The sequence below is a fragment of the Rhinatrema bivittatum genome, chromosome 4, assembly GCF_901001135.1.
Source record: "Rhinatrema bivittatum chromosome 4, aRhiBiv1.1, whole genome shotgun sequence".
Classification (NCBI taxonomy): Eukaryota; Metazoa; Chordata; class Amphibia; order Gymnophiona; family Rhinatrematidae; genus Rhinatrema; species Rhinatrema bivittatum.
This window is the reverse complement of record NC_042618.1, coordinates 470,818,623-470,839,456: the sequence shown is the minus strand read 5'-3', so window position 1 is coordinate 470,839,456 and position 20,834 is coordinate 470,818,623. Positions and strand designations below refer to the sequence as shown.

The 20,834-nt window shown below is 44.3% G+C and overlaps 1 protein-coding gene across 1 annotated transcript in view; it reads left to right on the top strand.

Moving 5' to 3' along the window:
• Positions 1 to 2,366: 2,366 nt before the first annotated feature.
• The window catches only part of STRA8 (stimulated by retinoic acid 8), a 50,659-nt gene continuing 32,191 nt past the window's right edge, over positions 2,367 to 20,834 (top strand). Inside the window, exon 1 of the mRNA XM_029597237.1 lies at positions 2,367 to 2,769. Coding sequence (XP_029453097.1) covers positions 2,578 to 2,769 — 192 coding nt within the window. The 5' untranslated portion in view covers positions 2,367 to 2,577. The remainder of the gene's footprint in view (positions 2,770 to 20,834) is intronic.

Below are 20,834 nucleotides of genomic sequence, written 5' to 3'. Positions count from 1 at the left end.
GTTTTCGCCACCGGTTCCCTCTGCCTGGATGAATGGCCGTGCGAAATCGGGAGGAAGGGAGAAGGGACTGCCGTAGCAGGCCCGAGCCTTGCTACTTTTTCGTTTTTTGTTGCTTCGGGAGGAGGGGACCGGACGGGCTGCAGGAGACTGGACTGGGGCTACACCGGAGACCGGACGGGACCAGGGCGGGTAAGCAATGTTTTTTACAGTACACTAACTCCTACTAGGGGGAGGCGGTAAACTAACACGTTAAGGCCGCGGCAAAACAGCGGGTTACTGAGGAGATAGTATCAGCGCCCGTTACAGTATCGGAGGGGAATAGCTAATTCCTTCATTATACAGCTTTTTCGTTCATTTACATGCTGGGTGCGGAAAGGGTTATGAGTCTATTTTAGGAAGCGCTAAGGACGCGTGAAACTGGAGACTGTATCGCTGGATGGCCTTACTCGTCTGTATTGTGCGCTCCCAGCACGTTACAGACGGGCAATCTTTAACTGCACGTTACTGTATCGACCTGTTAGTTGCATGGGATCTGTTTAATGGTTGGGTACTTGCCTGGTTCTTGTAGCCTGGATTGGTCACTGTTGGAAACAGGATACTGGGCTTGAAGGACCCTCGGTCTGACCCAGTAGAGCAAGTTCTTATGTTTTTATGCCATTTTGCATTATGGTGGCAGCAAGGCACGAGTGACTGGAGATCATTCTTGCCCCATTAGGACCTGGAGGCACATGACTGTAAGTGGGGGAAGGATGGAAGGGGATCTTGGAGAGTGTGGTGGTTTAGGGGATGCATGGGAGGGTTTTTTTTAAAATTTATCAGCCAGGGAGAAGTAGAACATATTGATGTGCTTGGGGGAGGGGAGCCAAGACAGTTCATGTGTGCTCTGTAGAATAATTTATTTATTTATTTATTTATTGGTTTTTATATACCGGAAGTTCCTGTATACAATACATATCACTCCGGTTCACATTTAACAGAGATAACTATCGCCGGGTAGGCGGTTTACATGGAACATATCAAATATGAAATAATGAACAGAACTATAATACAGTATATATATTATATTTAGAAACAACTAAGATCAACTTAGATAACAACTTAGATAATAACATGAATAAAACTCTATTTATTATTTATTTAACAGCTTTTCTATACCGGTATTAGTGGTTACATCATACCGGTTCACATCTAACTGAAGGTGGAAAATACATTAAACAGGGGCAGGGGGTGGGAGTACAGATAACAAGAGCAAAAAGAAGATCTATGCAGGACCTTTTGTGTTATTTTGGATTGAGAAATGCCCTGGTAGACCCAGTTCTGGAAATGAGCAGCAGGGAATGGATCTTCCCGGTAGGATCTGGTGAGTGTTTCCAGGTGATTGGACTGGCCACGGTGGGAGACAGGATGCTGAGCTCAATGGACGACTGATCTGACCCAGCATGGCACAATTTATATCCTTAAGAAACGATAATTTTCCAGAGTTCTTCACTCATGTCATCCAGCAAGGTAAGGGGAGGTTTTAAATTCTGCCCAGGATTGCCTCCACTACTGCCAGAAATCTAATCTGGGCGATGTGAAATAATTTCAGTATCACAATAATCATTCCCTTCCCTGTTCTTTATTTCCACCTGACCTGGGAACAAAGATATATATACGGTCCTAGATTTTTGAAATGTAAGAACATCTTTTGTGCTAGCAGTCAAGTGCTGCTTTTAGGTATTCAAAGCCTAAAAGTTAGGCCAACAAAACCCAGGTCATACTATGCATATTCAAACTTTGTGTAGGATAAACGGAGTGCTCAATATCTAATCAAGTCCAGAACGTATCTGTTATTACAAGTGAACCGGAATTTCTTTGGATCTCCTAACGAGTAAAGCAGAATCTTTTGTATAGAAAGCTGCGTGTGCAAACAGAATACTGGAACTGTACACAGAGCAACAGACACAAAAAGGGGGTTGAATTACCACAAGTTTGAAACGCCTGAATGACAGCAACAGCACCAGCATCATCATAATTCGGTACATTCACGGTAAGCTTAAAAATACAAAAACATCTCCCTAGAAAATGTAAATATCAACATGGAACAGGTTGGTTGGGGGATGCGACTCTCTATGGAGGAAGGGTGAACATTACGAGAAGCACGTGGGATGCCTCTGAGACCCCAGGAGGTGAGAGAGCGAAGGGCGATCGCCTCCCGGTGCGGTTTCTACCCCTGCCCCACCCTCACGCTCCCAGCTCCGCCCCCCACTCCTCTCTCTCCTCCCACACGCCCTGGGCTCCGCCCCCTGCAGACGGCCGAACGTCGCTGCTGCTGGAGGAGCCGGTCTCGCCGGGCTAAAAATTGTATCCGCCGCTCCTCCGCCGGTGATTGGCCGAGCCTCGCAGCCAATGGCTGCTCGGGACGCCGGCTGTTGCCTGGCGGGCTCGGCAGCTGTGCCAGGTGCAGGTGTGGAGCGCACGCGGGAGCCCGCTGCTCCCTCCCTCCCCCCCCCCTCCCCTCTCCATCCTGCAGCTGCTCGGCCGGGGAGTCCTCACCTTTTTTTTTTCTCCTAACCGAGTGCTCGGGCACCTCTGGTCATGGAGGCCTCCGGAGCCCGCAGTGGCAGCAGCCCCTGTAGCGGCGTGAGCCCGGGACAGCGGGAGCCGCTGCAGCCCGGCTCGGCACGGCAGCGCTCGGCTCGCGGGGGTCGCCAGCGGGCTACCCTGGCAGGGCTCTATAGCCACCTGCGAGAAACTGTCTGTGCGGACTCCGACAACTCGGTGTCAAAGGTAGGCGCGTAAGTGTCAGGAGCTGACAGGACTGGCTCCTTCACCCCCTGGAATACTGGCGCACTTCTATGTATTCTTTGGTTTGTAATTGTGCATAGGATATTGAACTTGTCCAATAAAGGGCTGTGGTACCTAAGAGCAGACGTTGTATGTTCCACATAATTTACTGTAAGAAACAAACAAATTCCTCTCTGGGAATGATCAGTTAGTGAACACACAAAGGGGGCCGATGCAATACAGGGCGCGCAGCATAACCCGCACTCCTATGCCGGTTAAATAGGCGCTAATCCACCCCCTAAAGCAATAGAGGGATTAGCGCCTATTTAACCCGTGTTGGACGCTGAGTCGGGCCGATACAGTAAAGTGCGCTCCGGTGGAGCGCACTGTTAGCCTGCATTTGGCTGCATGTTTTCGACACGCTAGCTTTACCCCTTATACAGTAAGGGGTAAAAACAGCGTGTCGAAAACGTGCGGCCAACCCCCCCCCCCCCCCTCCCCCCGAGACTAATAGCGCCCGCAACATGCAAATGCATGTTGCGGGCGCTATTAGTCATTCCTGCGCGATACAGAAAGCAAATGTGCGGCAAAGCCGCACATTTTACTTTCAGAAATTAACACCAGCCTTAATTTTGGCCAGCACCGGAAAGTGTACAGAAAAGCAGAAAAATCTGCTTTTCTGTACACCCTCTGACATAATATCATAGTGATATTAAGTCGGAGGCCCCAAAAATAAAAAAAAAATTAAAAATCTGCCCGCGGGTTGGAAGACAGATGCTCAATTTTGCCAGCGTCCGTTTTCCCAACCCGTGGCTGTCAGCAGGTTCGAGAACCGACGCCGGCAAAATTGAGCGTCGGCTGTCAAACCCGCTGACAGCCGCCGCTTCTGTCAAAAAGGAGGCGCTGGGGACGCGTTAGTGTCCCCAGCGCCTCCTTTTACCGCAGGTCCTCATTTGCATGCGGGCCGATACTGAATGGCGCGCCCTGGACACTGGCCTGTGCGCGCGTCGGGAGAGTGGGTGCTCGCCGGCTCTCCCGCACTTTTTTCTGTATCGGCCCGCGTGAATGTGATCGCCCTCATCACACGCAAATGCACGTGAATGAGGCTATTACTCATTCACTCCGCGTGCAAAAAGATAAATGTGCGTCTGGAGCAAGCGTTAATAGCTGAGCGCAAGTAAAAGAAGTACAGAAAAGCAGGAAAAAAAAAGCTTTTCTGTATTTATTTATTTTATTTAGGTTTTTTCTTTACCAACGTTCGTGGTTTACATGGAGCGAGGGTAACAAAATGAAAACAAAGTTACAGATAACAAGGGAGTATAAAACGGGGAGTTGGAACGAACAGGCCTATCGAAATTTAAGAACCACAGCGGTACAAAGTTAAACAGAAATAGCGTTTCAAGATCTGTGGCGGCAAAAATTTTTTAAAATCTACCAGGGAGGGATTCAAGATCTATGGGAGACCCAAAGGGGTGACAGAGGCATGAGCGGGGAGGGGGGGGGGGAAGGCCGTAGGAAAACTGGGATACGCAGGGGGTCAAGGGTGGGCTTGTTTAATTAAATAAAAAAAAAAACCAAAAAAAATTCGGCAGACCGCCGGTAAACTCGGCGTCGTTCTTCGTAACCGGCAGCCACGGCGGCGGGGGGGGGGGGGGTCGCGTTAGCAAGGAGGGCGCTAAGGTCGCACAAGCGACCCCAGCGCTTCGCGTCGGGAAAGCGGGCGCTGTCTTTTCAGCGCCCGCTTTCCCTGATTTATATCGCATCGTCCCCAAAGAGTCAGTGAACGCACCTTAAAAGATCTTTATTGGAGAGCCAGCTTGCAAGCCTGGGTGTCCTGGAAGAGTAGGCCCACCCCTTACAGAATCCCACAAGGTATTTTATACCCTTTTCCTAACAGAAGCTCCATTTTCACTTCACCGTTTATCTTCCCTCTTCTTACCATACTGATAAGCACCTCGGCTCTTGTTCCACCCTTCCAGTTATCTTTCTTTGCAGCTACCAAGAGCCCCTTGCCTCCAGCCCCTGGCGCTTATCAGTTTTTGGCAGGTATTTATTTCTACAGGACGTGACTACATTATCTTATTTGTAAGATGTCTGCACAGAAGCAGAAATTGGGGGGGTTATCTTTATGCCATCCACCATGGTCCTCTGTCAGGGAAAGGCCAGTGAGAATCTCCTGAGATTTGTGGTTTCAGTGTAAAGGAGAGGTTTGTGTAAATGTTCGGCCACAGAGTTCAGGAGGGGGTTCATGGGGGGAGGGGGGGGGGTGGTTAATTCTAACCTCACGCTTTTCACTTATGCTCTGCCAGGAAGAGGCCCATAACCGTTCCTTAGGCCTATTCTGGGCAAAAGAAGCCGGTAGTTTTATAGGACAAAAGGGAAAAGTTAGCACAAGCTGTCAGTTCTCTCTTTAGCAGCTGCAGAAGGTTAGTGATGATTAAAAGTCATTTTAAAAATAGTTTTAGTATCTGGCTTAATAACTGATGGGCCGATACAGTAAAACTCGCGGGAGAGCGGGCGAGCGATACAGTAAATTAATTTATTTAAATTAGGGTCCACGGCAAAAAGAGGCGCTAGGGACGCACTAGCGTCCCTAGCGCCTCTTTTTGGACAGGAGCTGCGGCTTTGACAGCTGACGCTCAATTTTGCCGGCGTCGGTTCTCGAGCCCGCTGACAGCCACGGGTTTGGAAACTGGACGCCGGCAAAATTGAGCGTCCGGTTTTCAACCCGAGAGCCGCAGGCCCATTTTAAATTTTTTATTTTTTTTTATTTTTTACTTTTTTTTAACTTTGGGGGCCTCTGACTTAATATCGCCATGATATTAAGTCGGAGGGTGCACAGAAAAGCAGTTTTTACTGCTTTTCTGTGCACTTTCCCGGTGCCCGGAGAAATTAGCCCCTACCTTTGGGTAGGGGCTAATTTCTGAAAATAAAACGTGCGGCTTGGCTGCACATTTTACTTTCTGTATCGCGCGGGAATACCTAATAGGGCCATCGACATGCATTTGCATGTTGCGGGCGCTATTAGGTTTGGGGGGGTTGGATAAGGGGTACTTACTGAATAAGGGGTAAAGCTAGCGCATTTTCGACGCGCTAGCTTTACCCCTTATTCTGTAAGGGGTAATAGCGTGTCGAAAACGTGCATCCAATCACGGGTTAACAATGCGCTCCACCGGAGCGCACTGTACTGTATCGGCCTGTGAGACAGCAACATTTAAAGTCATTCCTCACACTGTGTGTCGGACATTATATTTTAGCAGTAGTCCGTTTTCACACAGAGTCTTCCATCCCCGCGGGACTCCAGGACATTTCAACAGCAGAGGAAAGTACTTGGGACATTTTGGACGGCTCCAGAACATCAGAACTTGCCACACTGGGTCAGACCGAGGGTCCATCAAGCCCTGTATCCTCTTTCCAACAGTGGCCAATCCAGGCCATAAGTACCTGGCAAAATCCCAAACGGTATACAGATTCCAAGCTGCAGTAACTTTCTTTGCACCGGTATTACCAAATCTAGGGGACGCGCATGAAAGCGTCTGAGCTTGGATCGGCACTGGTGGCGGGGTGGAGCCGACGGCTCCTGTCTTCTGCTTCACGTGCTGGTTCCGCTCTCCTGAAGATTTTTGCGAGCTGTTCATCTTTCCGGAAAGAATATTGGGGAGGCGTTCCAAGGAAAGCACCACCTCCGAGGGCGGGCGAGCGAGCGAGCCAGCACCTGTGCTCTAACCTTCGCTAAGCTTCTGATCAAGAGTGATTTCGATTCCTCCTAAAAAAAAAAATGCTGAATGAGTAGTCGAAGCTAACTTGGGCACCCGCAGCCTGAGCGGTGGCGGATGATGGAGCGAGGGTGGCTTCCCTGTGGCTGATGAATCCATCCTCTGGATAACGAAGCAGCAGCAGCAGCCTAAGGCTGAAGGATCTGTCTGTCAGGGACCAGAGATCTCTTTCTCTCTCTACTCCTCGCCTGTTTGCTGCGGAGAAACAGCAGTGGAAAGCATCCAGAGCCAATCAGTTAAAGTACTTGTTGTGCCGAATGATTTCCAGCTCAGCTATGGATGCGTAGGGTAGGGTGGGGACGCTTGGATCTCTTCTGCCTCAGGGGATGCTCTAGAATTCATTTTTAGGAAGACGGTGAAGCCACTCTGGATAGCGCTATCATCTGCCTAGATGCCAAAACTTTGTAGCTGAATGCTCTTGTGTGTGTTTTCTTTCCTGTATCCACCTGACTTTAATATTAGTGTGTATGTGTGTATATATATATATCTATAGTGAAGAAGAAAGCACATCTTTTTCTTTTTCCAGTAAACTTAACTACTTTATACAAGATTTAAAATAATAAAAAGTAGAAATTATATTGCATTTCTGCTTCTGATTTGAGCTGGATAGGAGGCATGTTATGTTTGAGGAGTGAGGTTACCAGAGGCCTTTGCCTATATATTGACTCTGATACAGAGGACTGCTGTTTTTTGTTTTTTTTTCCCCTTTAGCGAAACCTAGCAGTGTATTTGTGCTTAACTTCTATCACACAACTTATCACACAGAATAAAGGTTTATTTTTCTTTTTGTTGGGGGAGGGGGGACTATGGACCCTATGAACTTTCATTCCCAACTGCCTGGGGCTTCTCCCCCCACCCCCCCCCCTCCCAATTCTATTAGCCTAATCATAGTGATGATCAGGCGCCATGCACCTAAGTCCGGTCAGCGGGTACTGCCATTGCATGATGACTGGGCTTCTGCAGCAACTCCAGCTGCTCCAGGTTATAGAAGAGTATCAGCCAGGAATTGAATCTCCAGTGTTTCAGTAGTGAGCTCCTGGTTGTGTCGTTCCCCTCCCTCATAATAAAGGTTTCAAGCTTAGTATATGAATTAACTGTGAGCATTTGGTCAGATCACTGCCCTACATCAATTTTGCTGACAACAAGATAACATGTGATCTTTATGTATTTTAGTGTGCTGAATCCAAAAATCACATCCGTTTCCTCCAGTCACGTCCGGTTTTTCCGCAAAACGCTGTCTACTCATAAACTCTTATAGCAATAAAGTAACATTATTATTTAGATATGCCAAATACGCAAAAAGATAATTAATGAGCAGAAAGACATGCTGAATACTCAATCAGTATAACCAATAGGAAGACTGCTTATTAAGGAGTTTAAAACTGCCGACGTCGGCATTTTATGGCTATATAAGCAGCGTGAAAACCGACGGCAGCATTCAGTCGTTCAAGAGGCTTAGAAGTCGCAGCAGATTTAGCTCTGTTAAATCTGTTTTTTGTTGAAAATGTCATCCAACACTCGAATAGTTCGCGGACGGTGCCGGAATGATCCTGATATATTCTGTTACATTTGTGGTTGTTTTACAACACCCAAAGAAAGGACAAATATATCTGACTTAGTATGAAAAGCTTATCATGCATATTTCAAGGTTAAAATGGGAGACCAGGACAAACCTTGAGCACCACATAAAGTGTGCAGGACATGTGTTAAAAACCTGAGACAGTGGCCTAAAGGTCAGAGAAAAAGTCTCAGCTTCGGAGTTCCAGTGGTGTGGCGAGAGCCCCAAAACCACTGGAGAGAGAATTTCTCCCTAGCAATTAAAATGTACACGACGATAGACTCGTTTTTTTTGCATGAAACAAATATATTACGTGCTATCGCTTCTTCAGGACTTCTTATTACCCTTGGTATTCGACTTTATAATCTTTAATCAAACATTTCTCATTTGTGAAAAGAATTTGACGTATTGCATATTTTTTTGACTTCATATTTGGAATCAGCTCCTTTCATTTGGGTAAAATCAGCAAAAATAATTAGGTCAGCAGAAAACCTTTTTTTCAAATGTAGACCAGTGATATCACTGGATCTTCCTAAAGTACTATGAAGCATTTTCCACTAGAGGGCACCAGCACACCACGCAATGTTATTTCTTGCCTTTAAAACCGCTCTACGTCTATCAGTAAGGAGTTTTTACTATACCCTGCCCTGAACCTTAGAAGGTCGGGTAAGAAGTTTTTTTTAAATAAATAAATAAGGAGCTTCGCTCTTTAAATAAGATTCTGATTTCGTGCACATCTTTTTAAGGATCCGTCTGTCTTTTTGAGCATGTGTGTTTTGTAATGCTTTTTATTGTTACAAAAAGTGACGTTTAAAGAGAGAGAGGTTTCACTTCTCATTTTTAATCCTGTTGTGCATCACAGATTCCAAAGATGGTGGGGGGACAGGAACTATAATTTTTATATTTAATCTGTTACGTTTTAAACAACTGAAGACAATTATACAATCTTGGAAAACCACTTGGGCCTTTGACACACAGTCACACAGCTGCAAGAAATAAAACGATCCAAAGATTTCCACTGCCTATGCGAAAGACCCCACTATAAGAACATAAGAACATAAGAAAATGCCATACTGGGTCAGACCAAGGGTCCATCAAGCCCAGCATCCTGTTTCCAACCTTGGCCAATCCAGGTCATAAGAACCTGGCAAGTACCCAAAAACTAAGTCTATTCCATGTAACCATTGCTAATGGCAGTGGCTATTCTCTAAGTGAACTTAATAGCAGGTAATGGACTTCTCCTCCAAGAACTTATCCAATCCTTTTTTAAACACAGCTATACTAACTGCACGAACCACATTCTCTGGCAACAAATTCCAGAGTTTAATTGTGCGTTGAGTAAAAAAGAACTTTCTCCGATTAGTTTTAAATGTGCCCCATGCTAACTTCATGGAGTGTCCCCTAGTCTTTCTACTATCCGAAAGAGTAAATAACCGATTCACATCTATCCGTTCTAGACCTCTCATGATTTTAAACACCTCTATCATATCCCCCCTCAATCGTCTCTTCTCCAAGCTGAAAAGTCCTAACCTCTTTAGTCTTTCCTCATAGGGGAGTTGTTCCATTCCCCTTATCATTTTGGTAGCCCTTCTCTGTACCTTCTCCATCGCAATTATATCTTTTTTGAGATGCGGCGACCAGAATTGTACACAGTATTCAAGGTGCGGTCTCACCATGGAGCGATACAGAGGCATTATGACATTTTCCGTTTTATTCATCATTCCTTTTCTAATAATTCCCAACATTCTGTTTGCTTTTTTGACTGCCGCAGCACACTGAACCGACGATTTCAATGTGTTATCCACTATGACACCTAGATCTCTTTCTTGGGTTGTAGCACCTAATGTGGAACCCAACATTGTGTAATTATAGCATGGGTTATTTTTCCCTATATGCATCACCTTGCACTTATCCACATTAAATTTCATCTGCCATTTGGATGCCCAATTTTCCAGTCTCACAAGGTCTTCCTGCAATTTATCACAATCTGCTTGTGATTTAACTACTCTGAACAATTTTGTGTCATCTGCAAATTTGATTATCTCACTCGTCGTATTTCTTTCCAGATCATTTATAAATATATTGAATAGTAAGGGTCCCAATACAGATCCCTGAGGCACTCCACTGTCCACTCCCTTCCACTGAGAAAATTGCCCATTCAATCCTACTCTCTGTTTCCTGTCTTTTAGCCAGTTTGCAATCCACGAAAGGACATCGCCACCTATCCCATGACTTTTTACTTTTCCTAGAAGCCTCTCATGAGGAACTTTGTCAAACGCCTTCTGAAAATCCAAGTATACTATATCTACCGGTTCACCTTTATCCACATGTTTATTAACTCCTTCAAAAAAGTGAAGCAGATTTGTGAGGCAAGACTTGCCTTGGGTAAAGCCATGCTGACTTTGTTCCATTAAACCATGTCTTTCTATATGTTCTGTGATTTTGATGTTTAGAACACTTTCCACTATTTTTCCTGGCACTGAAGTCAGGCTAACCGGTCTGTAGTTTCCCGGATCGCCCCTGGAGCCCTTTTTAAATATTGGGGTTACATTTGCTATCCTCCAGTCTTCAGGTACAATGGATGATTTTAATGATAAGTTACAAATTTTTACTAATAGGTCTGAAATTTCATTTTTTAGTTCCTTCAGAACTCTGGGGTGTATACCATCCGGTCCAGGTGATTTACTACTCTTCAGTTTGTCAATCAGGCCTAACACATCTTCTAGGTTCACCGTGATTTGATTCAGTCCATCTGAATCATTACCCATGAAAACCTTCTCCATTACGGGTACCTCCCCAACATCCTCTTCAGTAAACACCGAAGCAAAGAAATCATTTAATCTTTCCGCGATGGCCTTATCTTCTCTAAGTGCCCCTTTAACCCCTCAATCATCTAACGGTCCAACTGACTCCCTCACAGGCTTCTTCTTTTCAAATTCTCTCTTAGCCTGTCTTATCAATGTCTTACATTTAACTTGCCAATGTTTATGCTTTATCCTATTTTCTTCTGTTGGATCCTTCTTCCAATTTTTGAATGAAGATCTTTTGGCTAAAATAGCTTCTTTCACCTCCCCTTTTAACCATGCCGGTAATCGTTTTGCCTTCTTTCCACCTTTCTTAATGTGTGGAATACATCTGGACTGTGCTTCTAGAATGGTATTTTTTAACAATGACCACGCCTCTTGGACATTTTTTACTTTTGTAGCTGCTCCTTTCAGTTTTTTTCTAACAATTTTTCTCATTTTATCAAAGTTTTCCTTTTGAAAGTTTAGCACGAGAGCCTTGGATTTGCACACTGTTCCTTTTCCAGTCATTAAATCAAATTTGATCATATTATGATCACTATTGCCAAGCGGCCCCACCACCGTTACCTCTCTCACCAAGTCCTGTGCTCCACTGAGAATTAGATCTAAAATTGCTCCCTCTCGCGTCGGTTCCTGAACCAATTGCTCCATAAAGCTATCATTTATTCCATCCAGGAACGTTATCTCTCTAGCGTGACCCGATGATACATTTACCCAGTCTATATTGGGGTAATTGAAGTCTATCACAAAAAATGTGGAACCGAAATGCAAATTCAAAAGTTGGCCTAAGTAGGTGTCAGCAAGCCTTGACGTTATGTGTCACTCTCAAGCAGACACTAACCGGTCTTATCTATCATTCACCTTCATCATAATTTTAATGCAACAAACTTTTTTTCTTTTCTTTTTTCAATTAATTAAAAATGTCCTCCATTATTGATAAATAAATGACTCTTTCATATACTATTGATAAGAGAGCCCTACACGGGCCGGTGTTTCGCTGGGTAAGCTTCCTCAGGGGCGTATAGAAACACTTCAATTGTAGAGCCACGTATCTAAAAAGAGAATAAGTAAAGAAGAATTGCACATTATATGAAATAAGAGGTGAAATCAATACTTATCTCATGACACCACGGCTACCATTTTAGACGGGACCAGACGTCTCAACCATCTCAGAAGAAAACAAATGGAGGAACCCGAACCGAGGCTAGCGTCCCTTTAAATGATGTCAGCCATCAATCATGAATTTAAAACATCTGTCAGATGATCGTGATTTTTGGTGATGTCAGCCATCAATCATGAATCGGTGTTAATCCATCTGTCAGTAATCATGAATTAGAAGACAATCTAAAATTCAACCTAAGAAAACATGTAAGTCCAGCTCAGTATTTAATCCTGATGGATGAACAGTTTTAAGACGATAAATCCACCGCTGTTCAGATTGCAACAAAATACGTTCCCGATTACCTCCACGCCAATGTGCAGGGATATGTTCGATGGCGCAAAACCGTAAATCATCAAAAGTGTGTCCCATCTCTGTACAATGGGAAACTAAAGGTTCATTAACTCTGGCGGTTCTAATATTGCTGCGATGTTCTATCATCCTCGTCTTCAATAGGCGTTTTGTTTTGCCAATATAAATGAGGGAACAAGGACATTGTATTAAATATATAACCATAGTAAATGCCAAGTGGTATGGTGTCGCAAAAATATTTTGTAGCCAGAGGGTACAGTAATTTGATCTAAAATCACCATAGAAGACGGGCACACAGAGCAAGTGTTACAAGGCTTGTGTGAGCCTGATGACGTATGTGATATATATGACATCATAGAGCTGTCCGATTTCACAAAAAAGTTTTTTAAGTTCATGGCACGAGAAAAAGTGATTCGTGGGGGTGCATGAAAAATTGCATTGGTTTGTAACACATGCCAATTTTGTAGTATGGATTGGCGAATCTTAAAGGCAACAGAGGAATACGGTAGAATGCATGTATGACGTGAGGATTCTTCAATAGGTCGCGGAAGAAAAAGCCACTCGCGATGTGAGTATTTTGCACGTAAGTAAGCTCTTCGGATACTTGAACGAGGATATCCTCTAGCTGAAAAGCGTTCACACAGAAGTTTCGATTGTACCTCAAAATCAGACATAGTGGTGCAAATCCTTCTCAGACGGATGAACTGGCTCACAGGTAAATACTGAGCTGGACTTACATGTTTTCTTAGGTTGAATTTTAGATTGTCTTCTAATTCATGATTACTGACAGATGGATTAACACCGATTCATAATTGATGGCTGACGTCACCAAAAATCACGATCATCTGACAGATGTTTTAAATTCATGATTGATGGCTGACATCATTTAAAGGGACGCTAGCCTCGGTTCGGGTTCCTCCATTTGTTTTCTTCTGAGATGGTTGAGACGTCTGGTCCCGTCTAAAATGGTAGCCGTGGTGTCATGAGATAAGTATTGATTTCACCTCTTATTTCATATAATGTGCAATTCTTCTTTACTTATTCTCTTTTTAGATACGTGGCTCTACAATTGAAGTGTTTCTATACGCCCCTGAGGAAGCTTACCCAGCGAAACACCGGCCCGTGAGGGCTCTCTTATCAATAGTATATGAAAGAGTCATTTATTTATCAATAATGGAGGACATTTTTAATTAATTGAAAAAAGAAAAGAAAAAAAGTTTGTTGCATTAAAATTATGATGAAGGTGAATGATAGATAAGACCGGTTAGTGTCTGCTTGAGAGTGACACATAACGTCAAGGCTTGCTGACACCTTCTTAGGCCAACTTTTGAATTTGCATTTGGGTTCCACATTTTTTGTGATAGATTATATGTTGTGGTTAACCGCTGACTCCTTTGTGTGAGTAGGTAATTGAAGTCTCCCATTATTACTGCGCTACCAATTTGGTTAGCTTCCCTAATTTCTCTTAGCATTTCACTGTCCATCTCACCATCTTGACCAGGTGGACGGTAGTATACCCCTATCACTGTAGTCTTCCCTGACACACAAGGGATTTCTACCCATAAAGATTCAATTTTGTATTTAGTCTCATGCAGGATGTTTATCCTGTTGGACTCTATGCCATCCCGGACATAAAGCGCCACACCTCCTCCCGACTGCTCCTCTCTGTCATTGCGATATAATTTGTACCCCGGTATAGCACTGTCCCATTGGTTATCCTCCTTCCACCATGTCTCTGAGATGCCAATTAAGTCTATGTCATCATTTACTGCTATACATTCTAATTCTCCCATCTTACTTCTTAGACTTCTGGCATTAGCATACAAACATTTCAAAGTTTGTTTTTTGTTTGTATTTTTATTCTGCTTTTTAATTGATAGGGATAAGTTAGAATTTTTTAGCTCAGGTGAGTTTTTAGTTACAGGCACTTGGACTACTTTTCTAATTATTGGAACCTCACTGTCGGGATGCCCTAATTCTAATGCATCATTAGTATCCTTTAAAGATACCTCTCTCCGAACCATGCGCTGCTGAGCGACTGTCGGCTTTCCCCTTTGTTCTAGTTTAAAAGCTGCTCTATCTCCTTTTTAAAGGTTAGCGCCAGCAGTCTGGTTCCACCCTGGTTAAGGTGGAGCCCATCCCTTCAGAAGAGACTCCCCCTTCCCCAAAAGGTTCCCCAGTTCCTAACAAAACTGAATCCCTCTTCCTTGCACCATCATCTCATCCACGCATTGAGACTCCGGAGCTCTGCCTGCCTCTGGTGACCTGTGCGTGGAACAGGGAGCATTTCAGAGAATGCTACCCTGGAGGTTCTGGATTTAATCTTTCTACCTAAGAGCCTACATTTGGCTCCCACATTTTCCTATGTCGTTGGTGCCCACGTGTACCACGACAGCCGGCTCCTCCCCAGCACTGTCTAAAATCCTATCTAGGTGACGCGTGAGGTCCGCCACCTTCGCACCAGGTAGGCATGTTACCAGGCGATCCTCACGCCCACCAGCCACCCAGCTATCTACATTCCTAATAATCGAATCACCAACTATGACGGCCGACCTAACCCTTCCCTCCTGGGCAGTAGGCCTTGGGGAGATATCCTCAGTGCGAAAGGACAATGCATCACCTAGAGAGCAGGTCCTTGCTATAGGATCCTTTCCTGCTACACCTGGTTGGTGCTCTCCCATTATGAGACCACCTTCCTCCAAGGCAGCACCAGGGCTGCCAGTCTGAAGTTGGGACTTGACTACTATGTCCCTGAAGGTCTCATCTATATACCTCTCTGTCTGCCTCAGCTCCTCCAGGTCTGCCACTCTAGCCTCCAGAGATCGGACTCGTTCTCTGAGAGCCAGGAGCTCTTTGCATCGCATGCACATGTACAACTTCTCACCGGTGGGTAAAAAATCATACATGTGACACTCGATGCAAAAGACTGGGAAGCCCCCCTCTTGCTGCTGGACTGCTGCCTTCATCTCAATTTTAATCAGTTCCTAGTTAAGTTTTAGGTTGCTATGGGAGTAGGAATGTGTCTAACTTCCTTTAAATGTATTAGTGAATTCACTATGTGTCTGGTAGTGGCCTACCGGGGTCTCATCGAATTCTCAATAAAGTTTTTGTTGATTTTTTTTTTTTTAATTTTGTGAAAGTGGCACCTGCCTATAAATTAAGGGATGAGCTAGGGGTGGGTGGGCGAGGGGTGGGAGGGTTGGGAAATACAAACAGTCTAACTTCATTTAGTCAGCTTGAGTGACTCACAGCTCCCTTGATTAACAAATGTTGTTCCCTATTCAAACCCAATCACACTACCTCAACACCTTTCCAAGGTGAGTAACTGAGCTGAACTTATTCAACTTTTTTACTTTGGTATATACTGCTCCTAGCTTATTTCTAGCTTCTGGCTACTTTTTTGTGGGGGGTTTTTTTTTTTTGGTTTGTTTTTTTTTCAATACAATGCACTCAGTTAGTATTAAAAACAAACAGTCAGCTCTTTAAAAGTCTGGAGAACACTCAGTTCTGCAGACTTTTAAAAATAAACACACTATCTACTGCTACCTTATTGACTGACTAAAAATACAAACAGTCTAACTTGTTTATTCACTGCCTACCTACTGCTACCTTATTGACTGACTAAAAATACAAACAGTCTAACTTGTTTATTCACTGCCTTTCTGACTATTAAAGGCACAAACACACAAACACACTAAATAATATTCCCAAATAGTTAACTTTGCCCCAATACTTTTAAAAAAGTCAATGTCCCAAGCAAAAACTTACTGATTCCTTTCAGCCACCAGCAAGGTGATCCTCTCCTCTCAGTGTTTCCACTGGAATGTGGGTTACTGAGCTCTTTCCTTCTAATTTATAATGTGCTTCTAAGGTAAATTAGTGCAAAACAATCCCTTAGGAGATGTACACTTCAGTTAGATTTCCTGAGTGACTCTTCAGTTAGATTTCCTGAGTGACCTTTCAGTTAAAGGGAAAGAAATATATCAAAGATACCTGAGGAGTAAGGATAGAAACCTGAACATAGAAAAGTTAGATTGCAAACAATTAGACTATAGCAAAGCTTAAATGTTAAAATATCGAAGCTAATCTAAAGTAGGGGAGTCAGAGACAGATGCATATTTATCAAACTTCACATAAATTTTATTCTTCTGCCCTTGTAAAAAAACAAAAAAAAAAGGCTTCAGTTGATCAGGCTTCCAAAATATACATAACAATTCATGCAATGTCATCCTACAATTACTCGGATACAGCAAATTAAATTGTGTAGCAATAGAAAAAGCTTCCATACATAGTTGCTCTTGGGATCAAGTATGAAAGAGACCAAAAGCATCTGAAATGTTCAATAACTTTGGATGACCCTTTTCCAACTTATTTTCAGATTTTCCTTGTAATGATTTCTCCGGAAGATAATACACCTTCCCTATTGTCAGAAGATATTCCTGAGTAATTTGCAAGGTTTCTAGTCTCATTTCTCCAGAAGAAGATCACTCACTTGAGGACCTCCCACCGAGAGGTCGATTTTAAGCGTTGCTCGTGCAGAAATGCCCATATACCCAAGTATGCGGGCCGCGCATGAGCAACGCGGATTTTAAAAAGCCGTGATCGAATGCACGTATATGTTGCGTGTGCGAGCAAAAAGTAAGGGAGCGGAAAAGGTGGGGAATGGGCATTCTGGGGAGGGGGACAACTGTTAAAAACGTGTAATGCCGTATTTTAAAAGCGGAAGTCACAGCATATGGCAACCTCTCCTCTCCATTCCTCCTGATGAGGAACAAGTCTGCAGATCTCACGTTACAGGGCTTACACGACAGGGTAAAGGGTCCGGGTCAACTGGGGGGGGTGAGCAGGATAAAGAACAAGAGGAGACTGGATGACCTTGAGATTGGGCAAACTGGTGGACTAATAGGAAAAAACGAGAATATCGCTTGTGCGAGCATGTTTTAAAATATTCTTACAGACGCACATTAAAGCCTGTAAAGGCCTATTGGAGATAAGCGAAGTTGGTTTGCTTGAGTAACCTCTTAAAATTAGGACCATACTTTCATGCGGTAGGCATATTTTAAATTGTGCAAGCATGAATTAGAATTCAAGCACTATCTCTGCTCACATGCGGATATGTGCATGTACAGGCATGCGTGCTTGTGCACTCGTTTTAGACGTAGCCTGAAAGTACTTAAATGGAATTCCAGGAGCCACACCATAACGCAACACCTTTGACATTAAGATGACCAAACACTTTGAAACAGGGGCAGTGGAACTTTCTTAGCATCCAGTCAGATAGTATCTGCCACGCCGTGTAGGTTACCCCCATGCTTATCGGTTTCACAAACCTGACCGTAAAAGTCAGGGCCTCATCGGTTACACTGCTGTTTCTAGGGATCTGTTTAACAAGTTTTTCAGTGGACTCGCTAGCACATTTCTGAACTTCCTTAGTACCTCATCTAGCCTCATGGCTTTGTCCATTTTCAGTTTTCCTAACTCCTCCCATGCATTCTCTTCTATAAATGGGGTTGCATCTATTCCACTTCCATCCATGGTCTTGTCAACCAGCAATGGTCCATTCCTATCCGCAATTCCCCCCCCCCCCCCCCCCCAAGGATGCTGTTTCTCACCTGCGTAACTGCATGAGGGTATATAGTGTGGTACTTTGAGTCTGGGTCTGAGGAAGGAGGAATGTTCAGTTTTGTGGAGTTCCCCAGTCTCCCGGTGTAGGCTCCATGGTCAGATACATAGAGAAGGGGAGGGGTATGTCCCCAACTGGCCTGGAAGGAGTTTTCTCGGTTTTGTGTGAGCAGTTGTTTTGGAGAGGAGTTTTCGGAGTGCGGAGAATCTCAGTTCTTGGCTCTGGGAGGATTTTTTTTCCCCTGCCTGGAGGTCAGAAAGAAAGAGAAGACCAGTGGTTCCCATCCTACAACATGCAGAAGGACAGCAGTGTCTCATCACAAGAGAAGTATTCCTGGTTTTTGTGTCCTTTGTTTGGGAGATAGTTCCTTTCAGTCCCTTCTCCTGGGCAGGAAGGGTGGCAGAGTTCACCTATATGTTGCTGCATTTGAGATTTTCAAACCAAGAGCTCATCATCAACAACAACTCAGTGGGAAGTGGAAAAGGAGATTCCTATTAGAGTCTCCACCCAGGAGCAGAGAGTTCTGAGTGGATGGGACTCGAACAACATCTGTGACCTCTGATATGTTTTCTTCATTTTGAGAAGGGAACCCTTTTTTCTTCATTTTGGGAAGGGAACCCTTTGCCCTGCTAAGATGCTATCTTCCAAATCCTGGGAGAAGACATTATCTTAGTATCAGCTACCCTGAGGGGCACTTAGCCAGAGAGACAGGACTGCGATTCGGATAAAGTTAGATTGGATTTGAGAGCAATTGAGGATCTTCTACAGCAAATTTGGAGATATATATATATTATTTTTTTTTAAGAATATCCCACCCAAGTGTCTAATACTTGGGGGGGATGAAGGGTAGGGGTAGGGGGCTGAACCCTTGAGGTTCAGCCCCCTGCCCCTGCCCCTGCCCTTGCCCCTACCCTTGCCATTCAGAAAATCCATGCCCTGGGGCAGATTTAAGACTATATGAGGACTTAGCCCTGTGACTGAGTGTGCCCCTGCATTAAGGGGCTATGTACAAATGAATCACAGATTACATTGCAATGATAATGGGGGTGGAGAGTTGAGGTGTTAGCATGATAAGAAATTGACAGAGGGTTGTGTAGGGCAATGAATTAAAAATAAAAGTCTTTTCAGTCAGTTCTGTAGAGTTTGGTCATTTTAACTTCAAATGTCTCACATTCATGAGTTCTGAATTTCTGTCGGGCCGATACAGTAAAATCCGCGGGAGAGTGGACGAACGCCCACTCTCCCGGGACGCGCACCGGCCCCTCGCCGGTGCGCGCGATCCACTATGCAAATTAGGCAGCGCGGTAGAAACGGGGAAAAGGAGGCGCTAGGCACAGTATCGCGTCCCTAGCGCCTCCTTTTTGACAGGAGCGGCGGCTGTCAGCGGATTTGACAGCCGTCGCTCAATTTTGCCGGTGTCGGTTCTCGAGCCCGCTGACAGCTGCCGGCCAAATTCAAATTTTTATTTTATTTTTTTTTACTTTTTTTACTTTTCGGGACCTCCGACTTAATATCGCCGTGATATTAAGTCGGAGGGTGCACAGAAAAGCAGTTTTTACTGCTTTTCTGTGCACTTTCCCGGTGCCGGAAGAAATTAGCGCTGACCCAAAGGTCAGCGCTAATTTCTGAAAGTAAAATGTGCAGCTTGGCTGCACATTTTACTTTCTGTATCTCGCGCGCATACCTAATAGCGCCCTCAACATGCGTTTGTGTGTATGTGTGTATGCATTTGCATGTTGAGGGCGCTATTAGGTGCCGCGGGTTGGACGCGCGTTTTCCTCCCCTTACTGAATAAGGGGTAAGGGAAAACGTGCATCCAATAGCAGGCTAACAGTGCGCTCCGTCGGAGTGCACTGTACTGTATTGGCCTGTGTGTTAGCATCCTGATCACAAGATCATTGACACATTGGTTGGGTCCTGAAGAATGTGCCCTCCTGCCACAGGTTTGTGGCCTTGCTTTTCTTTGTGATGTGTAATTTTGGGTTCCTGTAGGTTTATTCTTTAACAGTGACCTCTGTGATAAGGATCTAGCAGGGAAATGCAGGACAATCCGGGAATGAAAGACCTTTTGAAGTGAAAATGATTAAACACGTTGGTACATAAAATACCTTTAATGGAGATATGTCTGGTAGTAAGTTTAAAAAGTCTAAACCCCCCCCCCCCCCCCCTCACCACCTTCTTATCACTAAGATACATCAATGCTGCCACCAACTCACCCTCACAAACATTCCCTTCATACTATCATTGTAACGTAATCTACAATTCATTTGTATGTTCAGGCAAGGTCATCTTGTGCTCTGGCCTGCTCATTCTCTAAACCTGATGAAGGTAGTGTTAGCTGCTGAAAGCGCATCAAGAAGTGTTATTACATTAATCCAATAAAAGGCTATCGACTTACATTATTATTATTACTTTTTTATTTATTGACCTTTACTTCTGCACATTCAAGTGGAGTAACCTGGAAACCCCGTGACTTTAAGAAAGCTCAAAAGGTGAAATACCAACTAATACTGAGAAATTTATAGCCCTTAGGCTTCTCCACTTAATACATTTTCCCTGTACGTACCAGGATCAGTCCAGGACACCTGGGTTGTGACTCCGCACCAGTAGGTGGAGACAGACTAAAACTTGTGGGCGGAGCCATATATAAGCCCCTGTGCCAGTCACAGCCCCTCAGTCTTACTCTGTCTCCAGTAGGTGGTGCAGGTCTAGTCACAGCCTCTGCGTGCCTGACGACTGTTAGTTAGTTAGTCGGGGGCATTGTGGTTTTACTGATTTCGGTTTCTTGGTTTTTGGTTTAAAAAAAAAAAAAAAAATTGAGAAGAAGAAATTCAAG